Below are 22,487 nucleotides of genomic sequence, written 5' to 3' on the forward strand. Positions count from 1 at the left end.
AAGGGCGGCAAAGACTTAAATCCACCTCTGCACCACCATGTACAAAAATATTGATTTTGTGGGCATGGAAGCCTTCTAAGAAATGCTATGAAAAATAATTTAGCTTTCTCTTAAAGCTGTGAAAATTTTATAGATATGTATATTATACATTTAATACAAAATAGTGTTTTGCTTAGCTGAAAGTTATTTCTGACTGATAAAGATTTTGAAATAGCGCAGGAGGTTTGAAAAAGCGTAAATTACTGTAATATATTGAAGAGATCAATTTTTGTTCTCAGTAAAATAAAACCATCATGCTACGCGTATAAAAAGTTTGATAAAGAAAAGATATATTCTTCAATGTTAACCGATAAATATGATTGAATATCCTGGATGATAATTACTTGCACATGAGCAATGATTTGTTATTACAATGTATTAGGGAGGCAATTTTCTTCTTAAAACTGATCTCTCTCAGGAAGTTGTGACTAATGTGAGGCGTTGGTTTTTTTTTTCTTAAGTAATAAAGGATTAAGTTTTATGGTTTTGTAGCTTAACGGAAAGAAAAATCATAGAAAGTAAGTATCCTGAAAAAGGATTTGAATGATCTTTCTCTTTACGCTTCAAGAAATCTCCGGTAATTTACGATTGACCATGAAAAATAGGATTTCCCTTCTACCGATTGTTATAAATAAAAGTGTTGAGTGAAGTGAATATATACGATTTCTAGGTTCATCAGACAACGAAGATCAGATTCATCATCTTCGATCATGATTTACGTGGTGAGTACATAATACATGTATATCGAATTATATAATTTTGTCCCAGCTCAAAAAAATCTTACAAGTTTTTGTCACATCTTCATCACATTTTTAATTATTAATTGCAATTATACTAACATCATCAGCTAACGATTTATTAGAAATAAAGTTTGGCTAATCTTTCCTTTCGAGCCTCTTTTGTTCTGATCGTTGCTTCGTGTAATTTTTTCCCTTTAATCTGGTAGTTTATAGTCATTTGTGAATAAGGTTGAGTTATTTCTCCTTTATAGATAGCACAGAAAATCGATTTACTGTTGTAACGCATTCATGAAATAAAAGTCTTGTAAATTGAATGAAACTATAGGGATTTATCATCTTATTAAAACCAAATTTTTGGTACATCAATGTCGCACATATTACATATTTATAACTATAAATAACATTTATGGCAATTGACAAAAATCTGATAGGTTTACACAACATGACGAATATATTAACCCTAGAGTGCACGGGTGAGAAAATGTTCTGTTAGTGCACGGTATGGGTCTCACAGACCCATACTGAATTATATATTATATAAACTATCACACTTTCTTTTTTAAGTATTTTGACACATTTATTATTACATCATTTTAGCTACAATATGAACATAAAATGAATGTAATTAACCATTTCAAATTAACAGTTCTGTGGATTACTCATAACATAATTCATACTAAAGAAGAAACTCAATGATAAATTAACATTGAAAAAAAATTGCTTGACTGCACGGGTTGGTTCTCACAGACCCAAATACAGATAAATCGTTCAACAGTTCCGGAAATAAAAAACTAGTCACCCCCACACGCCCAAAGTTGGCACAGTAGTTATACGAGTTTAAATAGAAAATTGTGATAAATCAAGAAAATTATTCCTGCCACCTGTCAATAAATGAGAGCATGGTATATGAGTCTCACAGATCCAGTCCGTGCACTCGAGGGATAACCTCTTCGCTCCAGAAGTACACATATGTGTACCTTCACTTTTAGCAGTTTTTAATGGTTTTATAATGATTCTTTTTTCAAGTGAAGACTTGAGGTATGCGTCAGGGTACCATACTCAAATGGTCTTAATAAAAATTAGACCAAATTAATTATTTAATTAATTAATTTTTTTCTTCTTTTAATGGGCATTTAGACAATAAACATAAATCAATAGAAAAAAAAAATTAGTGGTTAGTTTTGGCTCAGATTTGAATAGGTTAAATGCGAATTTTGTGTGTGTGTGAAAAAAGTTCCGTAATTTTTCTCAAATCTGCAAACCAAAAAATGAATTTTTCTAGCTTTGCATTAATAAAATAATATTCGTTTAACTTCTTTTCTGGTGCATTCATAAAAGGTCACGTAAGATAGTTAGATACATTTATTTGACTATCATAGTACTACTTTAGTGAGGTACTTTCCGTAGCGCATATTATTTTGATTTCTAGTAAAGGTCACAGACAGAAAATGTTTTTTCAAGTGGTAATCTATTAGAAAATCTAAATCAGAATTGAATGCTGACTTTCGTTTGTTACAAATCAATAAAATTGTTCATATTAGTTTGATTTTTTTTTCCAATATTCAATAGAATTCATTCATTTTCTCTTTGCTATTTTATTATTTTTGTTTTATGTATTATCTATTTTATAGAGTTGCGAAAGCTGGTGATAAACCGCTTTCAGTACGCGTCAACTGCTCCTCGTAAGGAAATGAAACAGTAACCAAAAAAAAAAAATAATAATAATAACGATTGTTAACGACCGAAGTTTATAGCCATTATTGACGATAGTTTTGAAACATACCTGTTTTATTCTGATTGCTTCAACGTTTATTACTGGGAAGATAGTTTTCAAAATAGCCTTGTGTAAGATCTAAAATATACGTATAAATGTATAAAGAACGTATATAAAGTGATGAATTGAAGGAACTTGATTAGAATAGAATATACAACACAATCAATACGTTTGCCCTAGTATGTTAATGCGTCCCCACATACAAGTCTGTATATGCTTTTCGTTTTATGAAGGTTTTTGTAAGGTCGACTTCGCAGTAAAAATTCTCATGACCTTTTCAACTATGACCATACAGTATGCAAATGTGAATGCGAGTCGATCTCCCTATTAAAAAGTCTCACCACAGAGAGCAATAGATGTACAACGCTAGAATTATTCAATCATTACACTTCACTCATAGTTAGAAAAATTGATGGCAGATGACAGCACTAAACAATAAACAACATAACAATCATGGCGTCAAAAACAAACTTCACGTTAGGTACACAATACGTACATTCACATTCCACCATGCACCAATTCGTTAGAAGTTCCGCAGAGGAATATGGGTGAGGTGTGTGTGTCCATATTGCAGTATATGTAGTAATAGTATGCAAATATGTGATTACACCAGAATAATGACATCTATGCTCCACTATCTTGATATCTAATGTCGTTGAATAGTGCATGGATCGATAACCGTAGCGTCACAGCTATAAATATTTGGTACATTTTATAAAATGATGTGTATATATAAAGAGAGAGTATATATTTTCATTCCATTTAATAACAAATATGTTTTCATTTTGATTTCACATCGCAATGTAGTATTATTTTTTAAACTAATTAAACTCATTAAGTAAATTTTACATAATTCGCATAAAATGTAACGCAATTTGAAACGGGGAGCACTTAGTGAATTAGGGGCCGTTCAAGTATTACGTAAGCAAATTTTTAGCCATTTTTGACCCCCTCCCCCCCTTGTCAGCAAAATTTCGTCATCAACTCTGCCGCTCTGAATCAAACTCATATTTTTATAAAGGGTGGTTGATGACGTAAGCATTATCAACCCCCCCCTCCCCCCTTGTCATCAGAAGTCAGCAAATCGGAAACCCCCTCCCCCCCCATCGATGATGACGTAATACTTGAACGGCCCCTTACATATGATTGCGTTTTATTCTTGGATAGGCAACACTTCTATTGTTATTACTTTTTTATGCCAAACAAATACTTTGTTGTTGTTTTCTTTTTTTTTGTAGAGGTTCATTCTTATTAACCCATAAATGCGTAGCTTTGCATTTATATATATCAAACCCTATTACTGCACATTATTAAACACTTATTACTGCAGCATGTTTGAAGATAAAAATTAAAATCACCTTTGCATATAAGGTGAAGTCATATTCTACCCATTTTGCATTCTAAATTTGCTGGTAAGATGTCACAATTAACACGACAACAACTCTTTGTTTAATGCAGAACATATGTGGCTGTGATTCCACTAATTTTTAATCTTTTGTTTGCATTTTATTTGGTTTTTACTTTGAAATATGCAATCTGGATTTTTTTAACTGCAGTTTGAATCACAAAGAAGGTACCGTAATTTCACACAATTACGGTCCAAACATCCGTGCTCACTAAAAAATCGATAATCGAAATGCTAACAATATCTAATGGACTATTTAATTACTAAAGCAAAGAGCATAGATAGTGTAATATGGAGATATGGTTAAGACGCCCTCTCTCTCTGATACTTTCCCGCGAATCAGCTCTTAGTTGGGGGTTATGTTTTTCACGTTATATTGCTAGCTGAAAACTTTCTCAGCTACAAGTTACTACAACAAGCTGTTCTGCGCTATTAATGTTCTGTATTACAGGTAATTTAGTACTTATATATGTTTAATAAACATTTTTACCGTTTCGTGGGTATGAAAATATTTTTAGGAAAAATAATAGAGAATTGTACAATGCTCTCAACTATGGTCCACCCATTTCTATGGACCACAAGCTGTTACCCGAAGCGCTTCGCTCGCGTGGATTTGGTAATCTGAAAATTACTCGTCGATGATTCCCCATGTAACATTTGAATCCCTCATGACCCCCTTGTGGGATCAATTTTCAGAAACCCCGTCTTAGTGGGTATCTACTTTATAAAATATATTATTGACTAAATTTCATATTTATGGCTTCAGCGATGATTGCTGCATACAACCTTTGAACTACCCCCCTCTTAGGGGGGTTGTATTTCGGCTTCAACGTTTTCTGCTCGGCTGATTTCTCCATACGACCACCCCACTATTGAAACCCCCCCCCCCCAGCTGTTGGATTTCGAGAAAATCCTTTATAGTTAGTCTTTACGTCATGAAACGAAACTTCTGACCAAATTTCATGATGATAGCTTCAGTGGTTTTGGCTCGGTGTGATTTCTCTGAGCACCCTCTTTTTGACCTCCCCCCCCAGGGGTTGAATTTAGAAAATCCCCTTCATCTTCTTCTAGCAAAGGGGATAAAGATGGATGTATGATATAGCTGTAGTACATTCTCTCAACTATGGCTCGTAAGCAATTTATAACATAAAATATTTGATGGTCTATAGTTGGGACCTCGCAACACAACTATGGTCCAAAATTTAATTTTTAAAAAATCTATATTTGAGCTACACAAAGAATAAAAAAAGTGGTTAACATTAATGCTTGATCTTCCTACACAGGCAATATCAGCAAAAAATGATAATTTTGCTGATATGATGATGATGATTAATCTAGAAAATGGTGTTATTTTGGACCATAGTTTGTGAAATTACGGTAGTTATATATATTTAGAAAGTAATATTACTTCAATACATTTATTTTACGTGCGATTTTTGAAGCTTTGCATATGTGCAAAAGTGCATGTTTGAGCATGTATTCATCACTGTTTTTATAAGCGATTCTATTCTCTCGTATAAGCGTTATTGAAGCACAGAACACAGGGTCACAACTAAAAAGAGGGGCAAGTAGGTTGGCACTTCTCATGTGTGGCAATCTTGAGAGTGCAGCAAATTTTAGGGGAAACATAAAAAAACTTGTCACAAAATCGACTTTTACAGTGGAGGGGGCGGAAAAATTAGGTTTTCCACCCTAACAAAAATGACCCTGAATCCTAGTTACGGCCCTGCAGCATGCATTTTTTGTCCTCCTTGTACAATATAGGCAAGAAATTGTAATAAAAATATACTTTTAGAGTGTAAAAAGGATCGTGAGAGGAAAAACTGATGGATACGGTATATTTCGTCATATGAAGATTACACAGTAGACTGAATCAGTCATACTAACTCTTCACTTTCTGAACAGGAAAGTCCATTCCATTTACCAGCAACTCAATGTTTCTGAGGATATCGATGTTCGAAAAAAATCAGAAAACACTCTGACATACAGTGTCTATTTGAAATCCTGTAAATCCAGGATTTTGACGAAGGAAGTACTTTAACTCCGTGAATCTTCAAGACAACTCTACAACACTGGTTTCCAAAAGATGGTCCTCAAATCCTGGGATGTCCATGACATGTGTTTCAGAACAAAAAGGGTGATTAGAATGACAATACGAGTGACTATAATATACAATACAATACAATACAAATACAACGCCACAACAGGCAAATTGCCCAACGAGGTGGCTGACTTAAGAACATCATGCATCCCCGAGCCCTACCTACTACTGCTACACTGCTACACCACACATGCACCCCGCCCACAGCCCCCCCGCGGAACCCCCAACGAATCGGTATATGCGGGAATGTGCGTGTACGTGTAGTGAAACCTGACGTGAAGTTTTTTGTTTCTCTGTAATGCTTGTTATGTGTAGTGCTGCCATCTGCCACCAGTTTTTCTAACTATGAGTGAAGTATTATGATTGAATGATTTATCGTTGTAGGACTGTTGCTCTCTGTGGCGAGACTTTTTAACGGGGAGATCGGCTCGCATTTGCGCCTTGAAGTTGGGAACCACAGAAAACCAACTTCAGCCGACCACCACTGTGGGGTTCGAACCCGGATCCTCGCATCGCGAGTCCGTCACTATAACCACTCGACCACCACAGCGGCATATAGTGTAGAGAGTCTTTTGTACCCTTTGTGTTTGACCAAGGGGTTCATGAGTTTGTGCCAATCGAAAAGCTCTGCTCTAGAGAACGTCATGCAAGTAAAAATGTTCAATGTTAGCTGAAGAATGCAACGTTTGATAAAGATTAATTCATATTTTTCAAAGAATTTTTAAACTTTACCTGAAGAAATGCTGGAGTTGGATTCTCCACAAAAGTTTTTGAAATACTTTCACAGAACTACTTTTAAAATTGTTGTAGAAGCAAACCCGTGCAGTTGCCAGATAAACTGAAGTCTTAAAACAAAAAGTGGATAAAGCCGAAATGACAGGAATGTATATTGCGAATAAAATCTTTCCAAAGGGTCAGAATGCATAAGTATATATATAAACTGAATGTCTTTTAAATAAAAGCAGTGTTCTTTTTTATATTTCAGCAAAATTTAAAATTTTTTAATATAGAAAGCAAAACAATGTCCGTGAGAAATATAGCAATATATGCGCAGATGTGCCTCAATAAGATCTCAGTAAGGCCCTGTATAACCAACATAATTCAAAATATATATTTTTTAATATTTTACCCGGCTTCCTATACGCTTCCTTAACTGTGAAACAATACTTTCAGCGCGGGAAAAAAAAATTGAGAATTTAGGGGTTAAAAATTGCGAAGGTTTTTAACAGCTGGCTAACGCGAAGATATATTTAGGAAAGAGAGAAAATTCAACTGCCTATGTGGAGAATCGAACCCACGTCCTCTCACTTGCCGGGTGAGTGCCCTAGGCCACTAGACTACACACACAACGATGAACGAAAGATCGAGATATTCGTTGCCTGTGTAGTCTAGTTGTCTATTGCGCTCACACGGCAAGTGAGAGGACGTGGGTTCGAATTCCCGCATAAACAATTCAATTTTCTCTCTTTCCTAAATATATCTTCGCATCAACTAGCTGTTAAAAACCTACGAATGGATAGCGGAGAGCGACATCATCCTCGATTAAAAATTAGTTTCTGATTTTCATTAATAAACTTATTTAAAATTGTTTTTCAAATGCCAAAATATTTCCATTCAATATCAGAGTACCAGAAAAGGTGGCAATCATGTGTCTGATATATTTGTGATTATTATAATCATAATTAAAATATTGAGATTGACAATTCTGATTATTTCTACTCCACGGCATGAGGATTTGTTTAAGGGGTCCCATACCTTTTAACATGTTGAAAAACTATCCTCTAGTAGAAATATTAAAAATACTACTTACACCTACATTGATTTATTTCAAATTTTTTTCCACATATATTTGATTGTATATGCTATCCCATGTCAGTATAAAGTTTTACATGTCTCTAATATCAAAGTTTTCACAAATTAAAAAAAAAAGCATTAAAAACAGCTTGCGTGCATGATAAAATAGCATGACATCAATATAATTGAATAAAAATTGATTCAAAATAAAGGAAACTGCTTAGTTCGTGAAATGAAGCAAAAGATTGAGATTGCATTGACTCAATCTTATTTAAAATTAAATTTCAAATTTTAAATTTTGAAAAATTAAATTTAAAATTCAATTTTAAATAAGAAAGAGCCAATGAAACCTCAATCTATTGCTACATTTCACGAACTGAACAGTGTCCTTTATTTTGAATCAATTTTTATTCAATTACATTGATGTGCTGTTTTATCAAAACAGTTTACTGTTTCTAATAAATTTTTTTGCAAAATAGGGTACTAGAGATATATAAAACTTTATACTGACATAAACTAGTGTATATAATCAAAATTATGTGCAAAAAAATTTGAAATAAATCAATAGTTACGTAGTATTTTTAATGATATTTCTATCAGAGCATAGTTTTTCACTATGTTGAAAGGTATGAGACCCCTTAAAATCATTAAATTGACTCAAAAATGTATTTCATAATGTTTAATCTACAATATGTTGTGGTTTTTTTTTACAGCTGGTCGTCACCATATTGTGTTTCATCAATGCCGTCTCATCGATCCCTACCACTACGAAAAAAACGATTGTGGATATTACTGCTGGTGAACCGAGCAAGTACACCATACGCAAAACTTGGGAACAGCCGCCTCAAGATTCGGAAGAGGAGAATTCTAAAGAAGACGACGATTATGTCTACGAAAATGACGACGATGACGAATTAGAAAGTGGACGAGTGAGTCACGTTGCAGAAACATGGCTCGGGACAGATTCATTTGGCATTAGACCGTCGATCGTCAAAAAAGAACGCAAATTTCCTTCGCATCCTTTCGATCCACCACCAAAGAAAGATGAAGTAGATGGTGTAAGACACATAAACGTTGAGAAGTCTTTCACGTTCCCTAATGCAAAGAAAGACCGAAAGTTTAAAACTAAATCAGGGGAGATACCAAAAGAATACATATCCCCTACATATCCTCAAATATCTGACGTCGGAATAAACCCTTTCCATATTTTTCCCGTCGCAGAAGATGATGACTTCAGAAAGAATCGTGAAAGTTCATATCCGGTCATTAAACCATTCATGGTAGCTATCGACCCCGAAAAGCATGATATAATTTGGCTGAATCTTGGCTTATATCCATTTTCATTTCACGACGTCACAAATAAGAAAGAGTTTCTGAAAACGGGACAAACGATAAATGCGTCTATTAAACCCTCAAAACCTACGTTGGAAAAATTATCGAAAACGATCGAAAAAAATTCTACTAAAATTTAGTTAGAGGAACCTCTGATAACAAATGAAACTGAGTTACGGATTATATATATACATGTTCCCGTAATATTTCATTATTCAAAATGTTTTAAATACAGTATGTGAATTGAATAAATAATTAAAAGACTCGTCTAATATGATATATTTGATTGCTATCTGTAATTATTTCCTAGCGCTTCTTTATCATTCTATATAACTTAATTGAGGAGCTTATTTTCACAAAAGACCGCATGTCCACTTTTTTTCGAAATGCACTTTTCAACGGTTTCTGAATCTTTAGGAAGAGCTCTGTCAGATTATGCAACAGGGTTTATTCAAACGGGAATGTTTTTGGTAGAAACTACAATGTAAAGTGGATCGTTTCTATCAAAAGGGAACACATCCACCTTGTTCATTTATTTCGGTATTTTTCATTCCAAAGGGTACAGTAGCACTCAAGTCTTTTGACAACCATGAATGTGTCATCAAAATTGGTATTTGAGTTTTTTCATGAAATCTATCCTATGAAAAATAAACACTGAGAATCATTACAAACTATTATGAATAAAAAATTCCGTATTTAAACATTTTAAATTGAGAAAAAAAATTTTACTTTTTTCTTGGTTCAAAAGTCTTTTGACACAAACAAGAAAGCAAAAAACGACTAAATAATCAAATCAGTCATGTATTGACCACCATAGCAAAGCAGAATATGTCAACACTTTGAAGCAGTTTACATCGTATAACTACTTGCCATGTTTTGGTATGGACTGAATTTTTCCTATGGTCAGTGGTTATTTTTTTTTCCATTCATTTCAATTCATAAATGCTTGATGGTGATCAAGTCAGGGCTGTGACTGAATGAACGCCAGGGGCTCCGCCATTGGGCTTATCCCGTTGCCGAGATCTCTTCCAGTTCAGCGTTCGTGGCAGAGTCTGGAACAAAGTGAGTGCACCTAACAGTCTGAGTGTGTAGCTGGTGTTGTGTCTGATATTTCAGTGCTGCCATCTATACTTCCAATTGTGAGAATTGTGAGTGAAGTGTAATGATTGAATATTTGTAATGCTGTAGGCCTCTTGCTCTCTGTGGCGAGACTTTTTAACGGGGAGATCGGCTCACATTCGCGCCTTGAAGTTGGGAACCACAGAAAACCAACTTCAGCCGACCACCACTGTGGCGCCGGTGGAGTTCGAACCCGGATCCTCGAAATGCGAATCCGTCACTATGACCACTCGACCGCCACAGCGGCTCAGGGCTGTGACTTCACCACCCATAAAAATCCCATTTTGTTGCCTTTTCAAGTAATGTCTAGCAACTTTTGAGCAATATTTACATTCATTGTCATGCTGAAATATCATTAATAGCGGTGTGTCAAGTCGTAAAGGACGACATGTGGTTATGAAATATATTTTTGTAACGAAACCTGTCTCTTGTGTTTTTTCAGAAGGTAAAGAAGGACCGACATCTTTAGCAGAGAAGCATTCCCCACTTTCACCTTTGCGTTTAACAGTAAGAGCCCATGATACCATAATAATTACCTTATAATTTACCTTAAAATTATCTATAAGGACCTCTAATACCTCATATGTGTATCACATATTACCCTTTTGTACCTTGGACTGTTTCTCTTGTCAATAGGAAGATTGGTATAATTCTCTCTTTCCCTTGCTCTTCTATAATTAAGTAATAACAATTTTTTTTCGCTTGGGAAGACAACCAAACAAGCCCATAATGATCAGCTAAAGGGATACACTCACATTGTTCGTGTTTCGAATTAAATTCATCAGATTTTTTGCCTAGCAGACATTTCGAGGAACCCTCTTTGCTTGCATTCTTATTCTTATTTTATTTATCCTACCTGTTGATTTATCCTACCTTCTATGATTGTATTGAAAGAAAATTTCTTTTTTACATGTTCCGGAGATAATTAAACGTGGTTCTAAAAATCATGAACTGTCTTGAAATACCAAAATTACTTGCCACTTGAGCTTGGATCCACCTCTTACTCAAAGCCTTAATTATACTTTCCCGAAAAAAAATCCACTGAATATTTTTCATATTTTAGTTTTCATTATGAGTTCTACGAAATCCTACTATAAATTTATATTAAATAAGAATGAATTACTCCCATATTTGATTGAACTACATTTGTCAATACACTTTCAATGCGTCCAAAAACAAAAATTAGACAATAAAAGCTCATTAACTCCAAACAAACAAATTTCAGCTGCAGGTGTCGATAAATATCTTCCTTACATATGTCGAGGTCAGGGCAGTGCATGCGAATGAGTTGGTGCTACAAACATTATTGCATTTGTCAAAAGACTTTTGAGCGCTACTATAACAAAGTGGTTGTCCTATTAGCGTTAAGGTCAGGGCTGTCTTAAGAGCATCATGGTCCCTCTGGGCCAAGTGACTTTTCCGAGGCCCTACCTGGCGAATTCTCGAAAATTTGAACCGATTCTCATTTTTGTGAGGCCCCCGGGCCGTGCGTTAAGACGGCACTGGTTGAGGGATTTTTTTTTCAAAACGGTCTGATTCTACAGTAGAACCTCTCGATAACGAACACGCGTGGGACCGAAAATTTTGTGGGATAACGAGTGCCCGTTTTAATGGATACGCAAAATACATGATAGAAGTCCTATCGACTTAACACAAAATAGTGTCCGTTGGTGGACGTGTTCGCTAACGGGAGTGTCCGTTATGGAAGGTTCCAATGTAGAATGATCGTGTTTTTTATGTTATTCACGAAAAAGAAGTAAGGGTACGAGGGTACCTTACTTGGTAGTTGAAACTTTCTGGAATCAACGGGTGTGGCGTAGAAATTTCCAATATTTCAGACTTAACCAGCTTCAATTTTGATCAGAAGGTAACATTTCCCCTAATTTTCTTTCAAAACGGAACATTTCCAAAATTCAACAATTCAAATGTGGATAACTCTCTTGAATTTTGATCAAGAAAAATAATATTTAAATATTCTTATACCCCTCCCTTATTGTACCTGTAGCAACAGTGGAAATGTTCTCTTTTGAAAATAAGCTCCTCAATTATAATTTCATTGGCGTACGCAAAGGGGGGATTGGGGTTCTAACCCCCCTTGAGCCAAGATTACAGTGTTATTTTACAGGAAAAAACGTAACCCCCCCCCTCACCCCCTCAGAAGGGGAAAAAAATCTGAAAAACTCCCCTCGAGAAAATTCTGCGTACGCCTATGATAGGTTTCATTACCTGTATTATTTACTCATTCACAGCGCAGTGCTATGGAAGTTTGTTTTATCACTTTGAAGATTTTCCTTGCTTGAACAGTGTAAAATTTAATATACAGTATATGAAAATAATTTATTAATATCTTTAATTATAAATTCTATTATCTTTATTTTCGAAAATAAAATTACAAAAAATGTTCTTTATAAAAATAACCCTTTCACGTGCAGGCTTTTGGCAATAAATTTGGATGACCGCTATTATTTTATCGGCGGTAAATCTGGTAGCCTTGTTTGTACGTTAAAAAAAGGGAAGAAGAGGAGGAAAGAGAGGAAGAAAAACAAAGAAATGGGGGGAAACACAGTACAGTAGATAAGTAGGTAAGAGAGCAGGCCTACAATAGATTTTTCTCTTTCGCTTTCACCTTCCCTACGTGTTCTCTTTCCTCTCTTACATATACAGTATATAGTAGAAAGATTATCCCCGAGAAAGATATATTATGGGGGGGGGGCCCTTAAAATCACTTAGCAGATGTAAAGAAAGAACGGGAACACAAAAAAAGAAACAATTTCAGTGCATAGGGTTACAATGAAACTTTATGATGATAAGGAAAGAGGGAAGGAAAAGAGGGAGAACTGGAATGAATTTGTTACAACTGCGTTTGGGCGAGATATTTCGCCCGTGATCGTAAAAGGGGTTAAAAATATCCAGACAAGAATTTCATCATTCTTGCATGTTATGGATTGCAATTTTGCTTGATTAAATACTTTTCTTAATTAAGAATTCTAATAAATTTTACATCTTATTTGCTAAAACTGAGCAAGCCAAAGAAACGCAAATCAATATTGCAATCACTATTTCTGAATTTGCCAAAATGTACGTTTTGAAATTTTTCCTTTCATAGTTTCCAAAGAGGCAGACCTATGATTTTTAAATTTTCTTCTAGTCTTTTAAAAACATTCGAAAACATTTTCTTCCATTGACCGCGTTTTAGAATTTCCCGAACCGGCTTCAGGGGGAAGCACTGAACTTTAGCATGGCCACAATATTATCCACAAGTGCAGTTCATTATTTTTGGTTAATCACCATCATCGGGTACCTTCTCTTTCTGATATATTTTCCGAGTTCGTTTGCAATCTACGAATAGATCTGGTAGCATTTCTTTTGCTTCTACGGTGGGTCAAACTACACAGTTGATTCACTTATGATCCGTACATCGGTATACTCGCAGATCTACACGTTTTGAGTTCAAGTCCTTATTCTGTATAACTTGGCTCACTCGGTGCCTTCTCGACGCATGGGATCACCCAGCCACGTCTCGGGAAAGTGCCGAGAGAGCCTCGGGGCAATTATATCTGGTTACAATTTTCGAGAGTAAGTATGCAAATTGGAAGTCATGTATTTTTAGCTAGATGGAAAAATCTTCTCAGAAAAATCGCTTTGCCCGGTGGCCCATCAAAAGCGTACACAGGATCGACTTTTTGAGGAATCTTCTCAGAGAGATTTTGAGTTACTAACCTTCAAAAATGCATTTTAAATGATTTGGTAACACATATAAAAGTATTTCTTCCGATATTTTAATTACTTTTCCAGAAATATTTTTAATTTTCAAAATGTAATAATAATTAATAATATTGAAATACATAATAATAAATAATATTGAAATACATAATAATAAATAATATTGAAATACATAATAATAAATAATATTGAAATACATAATAATAAATAATATTGAAATACATAATAATAAATAATATTGAAATACATAATAATAAATAATATTGAAATACATAATAATAAATAATATTGAAATACATAATAATAAATAATATTGAAATACATAATAATAAATAATATTGAAATACATAATAATAAATAATATTGAAATACATAATAATAAATAATATTGAAATACATAATAATAAATAATATTGAAATACATAATAATAAATAATATTGAAATACATAATAATAAATAATATTGAAATACATAATAATAAATGATTTTAGTCATTTTTGGAGGGTACGAGGCCTTTACCTGATTAAACCTCTGGAGCTTATGACACTGTTAAGAATGCCCTGACCTTACTTTATGGAAATTTTGTGACACCTCATTTGAAAAACACAGCATTAACGTGAAAACTTAGCCATTTTGAAAAAAATCCCTTAACGCTACCAGTACAACCACTTTGTTACAGGAGCGCTCAAAAGTCTTTTGACAAATGCAAGTTCAAAAATTAACAGTTTGCAATATTATTAGTTTCTGTAGATTCGTAATTTCAACATTGTTGATGTGGTAATAAGTCAGTATATGCGGCTCATCTTCCGTCACAAAGAGGAATTTCAAAATACTTTCATTTCCAATATGATCTTTGAGGATTTTTTACCGAATGGTTGATACTGTGAAAAAAATTATACATAAACAAAAAAATATAATTTGATAACTTTTTGCGGTGCTCCTTTTCTCTCGATGTCCTGTGCTTATTTTTCTTAATGGTCAATCCTGCATTGAAAAAGGTGAGGTAAGCGCTTTTTTGTGAAGTCCATTTCTCTTCGAACTTTTGCAGTTCGAGATTTGATTCTGTTGTGTATCTGTTACGCGGTAAATGTGAAATCCGGTGGTTCTACATAACCGCCGGTCATTTTGGTAAGTTTGATAAATTTCACTTCATTTATCTCTTCTACCGGTGATTATGCATAATACCCAAGCGTCGTTGGTAAACATGATAAATCGTATTAAATGCATCACATTTTTCGGTTATTTATGCACAATCGCCATTTCGTATTGGTAAATATAATAAATCGCTCCGTTTGTCGTGATAAGATTTATTATTTAGATGACCGTGCTTGTCAACCAGAGTCTGAGTGATGAACTCCGATTAATGAATCAGTAGAGCCGATATTGTTATTCGTTAAATCGAGGAAAATCATTGTATTGGGGTTGCAATCGACACAAATATTCGCAGAGACAGGATACAAAAAAAAACAAAAAAAAAACAGTTAAATCATGAAATTCATTGAATGGAAGTTCGTTATATCGGTTTCCGACTATATTTATCAAACACACTAGACACATTTGGGAATTTTTTCATATTTATCAAATTCATTAACAAATTTCATTTATTATTTTCATTTCTCACATCAGAGTATTACGCATAATCACCGGTAAAAGCGATAAATTTCAAATATTCATAAAATTTACCAACGACGCTTGTGTACTATGCATAATCACCGGTAAAAGTGATAAATATAGTGAAATTTATCAAACTTATCGAGATTATCAAGCTTATTATTGATTTATCACATTTTTCGCAACATACCGACTGAAAACAGTGACAAGATGACTGAAAACAGTGGCAAGATGACTAAATTTCTGAAGCAGACAGTCTCTGTTCTCCAAAGTTGACACCAGTGTACAAGAATTTAGGTTACAAAGGGAAGAAGAATTCAGTATAAATGCCGATATCTAAAAATTTGAAAATAATCCCATACACGTATAAATACCCAACTATACTATATAATATATAAATTGGCATCGGATACGATTTGTTTAGATATAACATAAAATACATTTAGATGGGCTATAATGATTTATAATAATTATATATTTTAATTTAATTATTGTGTATATTATTTTACTGCATTCTTACTCCCGTTTTTTTATAAGTAGGCTACCGAATTCATTTTATATTCCTTAGCACATGACATTTTTGATTCGATTTCATATTTGCCTATTGGTTACGAGACATGAAGAAACTCCTTCATTACCTTTATTAAAAAAAATAACAGTTTTCCAATAAGAGATTTCAACATACTTCTTAAATTTCTCCTCGGGTTCAAAACTAATTCAGCACCAAGTTGAGAAGAGTTAAGAAGCAAAACTATCATTCGTGCATAGTCAGATGCATAAGCCATAACCAATTATGTCATGGTCGATTCAGCAATGCATGATGCTTAGCTCTATATCAATTTAACTACATCCAGTCGTATTGTACAAAAAAAAAGATAAATAAGTCATTAAATTACTAACAACCATTTTGAATTTAAAAAATACAAAACATATACCAGTTGAAGGTATTGCACAAGGGCTTTGAAAAATGGGTCACGATCTTTTTGTTCATTAATTTATTTATTTTTGTGTATTTTCATTCGAGTCCTTTTATTATGTTGGTTTTATTATAGTGGATAGTTATTATTATTTATTTTTTCCAATTTTATTGAATCGTTCGCTATCTTCCTTTCACTTTCCATCAGCAATGATACTACAAAGATGAGGTCACACCTAGCTATCGCGAATGAAAGCTCCATTACAAGATATTTAATAGAAAAAAAAATTGAGATTATTTCTCTTTTATTGTGTAATTTAATATGAAAAATATCGTACGTTATAAAACTGCATTACATTGCTTTTTTTATATACCTGTTAATTATTTTCATTAGGTGAAATGTTATTTTTTGCTCTATTTCAGTGTGGTTCTTAACCTTTTTTTCCATTCCACACCCACAGTGCAATATAACTCATCTTGCCGTACCCCCTTGGATAATGCGTTTTCTATCTGTTAGAAAACTTAGTGATGATTAATTTTAATTAGTGTTTTTACATTAATTATCAATTAATTAATTTTTATAAATTCTTTTAGTTATTTGATTCCCTTTCCGGCTATAATTAATATTTAATTTTGGCTTCTTATGCTTTTTTTTAATTAACTCAAAAACGTAACTAAACGAAAAGTTTCTATTTTTCAACGTTTTCGAAATTTGGAAAAAAGATTCAATGAATTCTTTACTTATCGATTCCAGCCGGAACATTAATATATAAATATTCATTTACCATTTAATTGAACTTTCTTGAGTCATGCTCACAACGGTATCAAATCTAAGCGCAGCATGCTAATAACATGAGGTAAAAATGTAAAGAAATCAAAAAATATTCTAGGTATTAATCGTATTTTTTCCTCAATCGAAATAGAAAATAATTGCGATCACCTAATCAAAAAAGAAACTTTTGCCACACAAATTTTCTGTCACACATTTTTGGAAGCGTTAGTTAATAGATGAATTGTTAAAATGTCGGTGTGATTCATATTTTTTGAGAACTGAAAAATGAAACTAATCATCATTGCAATTTTCCTGAATAATAAGTTAACATGTGTTGGGATTTTTTTCCCATCTCGTACCCCCGGTTAAGAACCACTGCTCTATTTGTTGCTATGTGTATCTCTTAAATTGGGCAACGAAATATAGAATATTTTTGCTGATTCCAATAAATTGTTTAATACGCTAAAGATGAGTGGAAACATCCGATATATGTCTAATGTAATTTTTCCATTTCATTCGATCAAATCACTGTATTTTTCCTCGTATTTGTTTGTCTAAATGATGAAAACACTTTCGCCCTTGATGTGCCCTTAATGAAATATAACTTTTCTGGTACCTAATATTTAACTTTTGGTTTCATTTCCGAGTAAAGGTAATAATCATTCTTTTAATACCATGTCGAAATGATCTATAAATTGTCGCCAAAAAGATATCACAACGAGTTCGATTATAGGGTTGGGTCCTTCATTTCTTAATCGTAAGGTAATAAAACGGACGATAGAAAGGAATCGGAAAACGTCTTTATTCAAATTAGTTCAATTAATTTGTCGCCGAATTTATGGCAAATGTAAGAAATAGTCTTTCGGTATTTTACTTGATATGATTAGCCTTGAAATTGTTATATTTCTAGCTCTCAAAATGCTGTGCACAAGTGCTATTAACGTTGAGTAATTATGTCGATCAGCCGTCACCATTGACCACAATTACTATCATCTCCCTGATGGACTAAGAAAAGAAAATTGAACACTGCATCAGTTGCTTCGAGGTTAGGAATGGATGTCGGCATTTTGCGTGTGAGTATGGGAAGAAGGCCACGTGTGAAATGTTCAAAAACTTGAAGGCTATATTATGTGAAAATTACTTGAGTTTCAGGAAAGCCTTCGGAATCGTGAAATATCAGCTTTAATTTTTTTCCCTTCCCCCTCCTCCATAGTCTTCCATGTTTTTCGCATTTTCCATCGGCAAGCCGCACATCGCATAACTGCTTCGAGCAATGAACGTCCTTCGATTTTCACTACTGACATTATAACCGGTCTAGTGAATTGTAGCGTTAGATGTGTCTGGCTGTGTGGTCACTTTTTGTTTTTTCTCTCTCTTCCTGTTGTAATGCGTGAAAAGATTGTTGAGTTTTCTTGTTCTTCTTTCCCAACTCTTCAAGATTTCTGATTTCGCGCTTGGATGATTCTAAGAAATCAACACGTCATATTCAAAATTATATTTTTAACTGTAACTTTCGTATTTGAATCCTGTCCAATAATGGATAACGCCGCTTCATGGATGAAGTATTTTCTTTAATAAGATAGAAAATTGAAATAAACTGCATTTTATGATTCACACATTTTGTTGAATAGTACATAATATGTCTGTTTTTGTATAGCAAAAAGAAAACAATGGCCATTAACCTGAGAGAATTAAGCTGTGAACATTCATCCTACTGGGATTTGAAGCTAAAACCTGCTAAACTGAAGGTTGAGAGAGAGAGACGTATCGCGCAGTAGCTTACTTTTTTAAAATCATCTAATATGGAAAACAAATCCTTTAAACTTATATTTTTGTCTTTTTTCAAAGTTATTGATTCGGATCTGGATATGGCTTTGGATTTGTAAATATAAAATCCAAAGCCATAAATATTGAAATATATAAATTTTATATCAAAAAATTAATTATTCTCCTCATCGTCTTGTCAGTAATTAGAATATTTCCAATTCTATTCGGAAAACTTTCCAGTGCCATTACTTTCCAACTAAACTTTTGTTATTTTCTAATCCAAAATAATAGTTTAAACCGAATGATTGCGCAATTTTGGAAACTAATCATTCAACATTCAACACGGAAAGTTTTCGCTTCCTTACAAATGCTATTGCACGTTCCGAAAAGGGAATGCTTTCAATGCATTCTTGAATTTTACTTCCTTTACCCCCAAGTAGTAAAGGTCAGATGGACAATGTCAAGGATTTCTTGTTTAATTGAGTCTACATAATAAGTCGCCTTGCAAATCGCAATTCAATATGAAACGAATGCACGTGTACACCATGCATGTACGTCTATATGCTTTGTTCCCATGAAATCTGTTATGTCTATATAGAATGTTTGTGGCGCAATTTTGCGTTCTTCGGGGCATATTTGGAAACTGTAAAACTCATCGTTTTTTAATGAAAAAACATTAAAAGTTTTGTTTATATTTATGGAGATAGATTGCATAGCTCAAAAAATATATTTTGGATCCATTGAATGTATGTGTTGGTATACAATTTTTTTTTTTTCAAAACGTCATCTTATTTCGTCGAAATAAATTAACATTATTTTATACCTGACTTAGTCAATTGTGTTACAGTTTACTACCTCCGGGGGTAAGCTATTCCATTTATTAACAACCCTATTAGAGAAAAATTCCCTGCGACACCATAGCCGTGCATTGTCCCTCACCAATCGATACTGGTGTCCCCTTGTAAAAGCAGTCGATTGGCGGTGTACTAAAAGTTCATGGTCCATCCTATCCATCCCATTGAAAATTTTGAACACTTCGATCATATCTCCTCGACACCTGCGTTCATCCAATGTAAACATATTCAAAAAATGAAAAGTCTCTCTTCATAACTCAAGCCCCGTGTGCCAATGGGCAGTGTGTTTTATGGGCATCTTTTTCTCAGCCACCTCGTTGGGCATTTTGCCTGTTGTGGCGTTGTATTTGTATTTGTATTAGTCCAATAGAAAAAAACTTTTATATTCTTTTTATATTTTTTCCGAGTGCGTTAGGAAAACTATGAGTTTACAAATGCCTGTGGCTTTGATGGTAATTTTTGTCATGGATGGCAATTTCTTACATAATTATAGCACTTTTCTTTTCACGGTTTAACTTTTTTGGTGACTAACACATTCTTTAAAAATTTTCAAAAGACAACATAATTTTCCCAACCATATCAGTAGTTTCCTGTCTTATCATTTTTAAAATTTAGGTTTAAGCGTATTGAAGGAAAATACTATAATTTTGTACTCAGGTGGCAAAATGTTATGTCTCTTTTTTTTAAATTTCACAATGGCAAATTTGTAAATAAAATTTTGTCAACTCGCGCAGAGGCGCTGGCATGAAGAAAACATTGGAGGGGCTGAAAGTTGCTGGTCGTCCCGTATATATGGGACTCAAGCACGTGCACAGGAGAGGAAGGGTGCATTGCATTGTTTTTTTCAGAGATTATTGGGGGGGGTGGCTCAGCCCTCTTACAAAATTTATTGGGGGAGGAGGCTCGAATGCCCTTAGCCCCTAGGTTCCGGCGCCTATATATATATAAACTCGCGATATTGTGGCTTTTTGACTTATTACGATTTGCTTACGTTGTTTCCTTAGGGTGAGAACATAGTGCGTCCGTATTTTCGATTCTGGAAAATCGCGTCGTCTCCGATTGGTTGAAAACCCGAATTTCAACTTGTTTTAGCTTTTAAAAGCGGGCGACTAACGGGAAAAATTTCTTGATGTTTCCGATATTCCGGCAATCGGTAGCGATCGGGCCAATCGGAATAAGGAAACGCTCCGTTCATTTGCATAGCATGTCGCCGCTTTACGCAAACCGGCTGTGAAAAGCAGAAAATTCCTCGGAAAGAATAAAGATTCCGCGCGTGTTGGGGACTTAGTATTTGAACCAGGTTGCGAGCGATAGAAGATACTGATTTATTAATTAAAAATAAAGGGATATATATTTGTGTTAATTTTCTTTTGAAAATTCAAAGTGGGTACTCTCGTAAATTTGAAATTATTGAGAGAATCGTTCGACATCAACTAGTAGTTTGGAAAAGAGATGCCGATATTCACCACATTTTTTTGTTGTTTTTTTTTTTTTGTTAAGGAGAACTTAATCAAAATATTTTTAATAGTCATAAAATAATTATACCAGACCTATATTTGGTTTTTTCACACAAAGGCGGTAAAAAAATATTCCTTACGGGAGGAACGCAGAAAAAATTGGCTTTTCAATTGGAAGGAAAATTAAAATTCTATGGGTCTATGAGTATAAATTTCGGAACAGAAGAAAAATAGACCTAAAGTGAAGAAGTAAGTCTGCAAAGCAATGTTGACAATTACCAACCTACCAAACAAGGTGTTGGGCAAAAGTTGAAAAAAAGCAAAATCGTTCTACTCGGCCATACGACGTGAAAACAAATATTATTCACTTAATGTGGACCACCAACGCTTTACTAATTAATCGCAAAAGAATAAGATCTAGAGCGAAATACATAGTTTGCACGTTGGAAAATATTGGAATTGCAAATGCTAATGATTTGCTTTCCTGGGGAAAACCGCATGTACACACTCAATAGTAAGATGAGACTTGAAAAATACCAATTTCAGCCTATAGAAATCACTTGCTGGAAATTAGCACCTGTCAAAAAAGCAACGCTGACCTTCCGAATCCCTTGTGCAGATTATTTTCAACGTAAAAACCACAGCGATTTCAAAAGATTCCCATAATCAATACAACAAAGCTAACATTATCGGGGATGAATAAAAAAAAACACAGCTACACACACACACAGTAAAAATTGTAACGAACTTCACGTTTGGCATTTAACTTTATTCGTGAAAACACAGGTAAGTACAACGAGTGTTTCTCGGAAATTCACAGCAATAAGAAGGTAAGGTCTTCCGATCTTTAAGATGATATCAATCATCACGTTTTCCGATCTACCATCAATGGCGACCTTGAAAGAAAGTATTGTATAACAACTATATATGTAATTTTTTCTGCGGTTTCCTCCCGCCTACTGTCTTTTCTGATCCATTAGCGAACAACTCATTTTGTATGGAGAAAGTTACTCAGGATTTCGAACCCTAACCTTGATAAGTGCTTAATCCTGCGGTATCGCGTGCATGGGTAATAGAAATTG

At 34.0% G+C, this 22,487-nt stretch overlaps 1 protein-coding gene across 1 annotated transcript; it reads left to right on the forward strand.

The window, feature by feature from the left end:
- The first annotated feature begins 677 nt into the window (after positions 1 to 677).
- On the forward strand, positions 678 to 9,452 carry LOC149084858 (uncharacterized). The gene is made up of 2 exons (XM_089233860.1): positions 678 to 761; positions 8,567 to 9,452. The coding sequence occupies exons 1-2, from the start codon at positions 750 to 752 to the stop codon at positions 9,323 to 9,325; spliced, it is 771 nt and encodes a 256-aa protein (XP_089089986.1). The 5' UTR covers positions 678 to 749; the 3' UTR covers positions 9,326 to 9,452.
- The last annotated feature ends 13,035 nt before the right edge of the window (positions 9,453 to 22,487 follow it).

This window comes from Pholcus phalangioides, unplaced genomic scaffold (genome assembly GCF_987345545.1).
Source record: "Pholcus phalangioides strain wild (caught in Gottingen) unplaced genomic scaffold, Ppha-v1.0 ptg000007l_1, whole genome shotgun sequence".
Taxonomy (NCBI): domain Eukaryota; kingdom Metazoa; phylum Arthropoda; class Arachnida; order Araneae; family Pholcidae; genus Pholcus; species Pholcus phalangioides.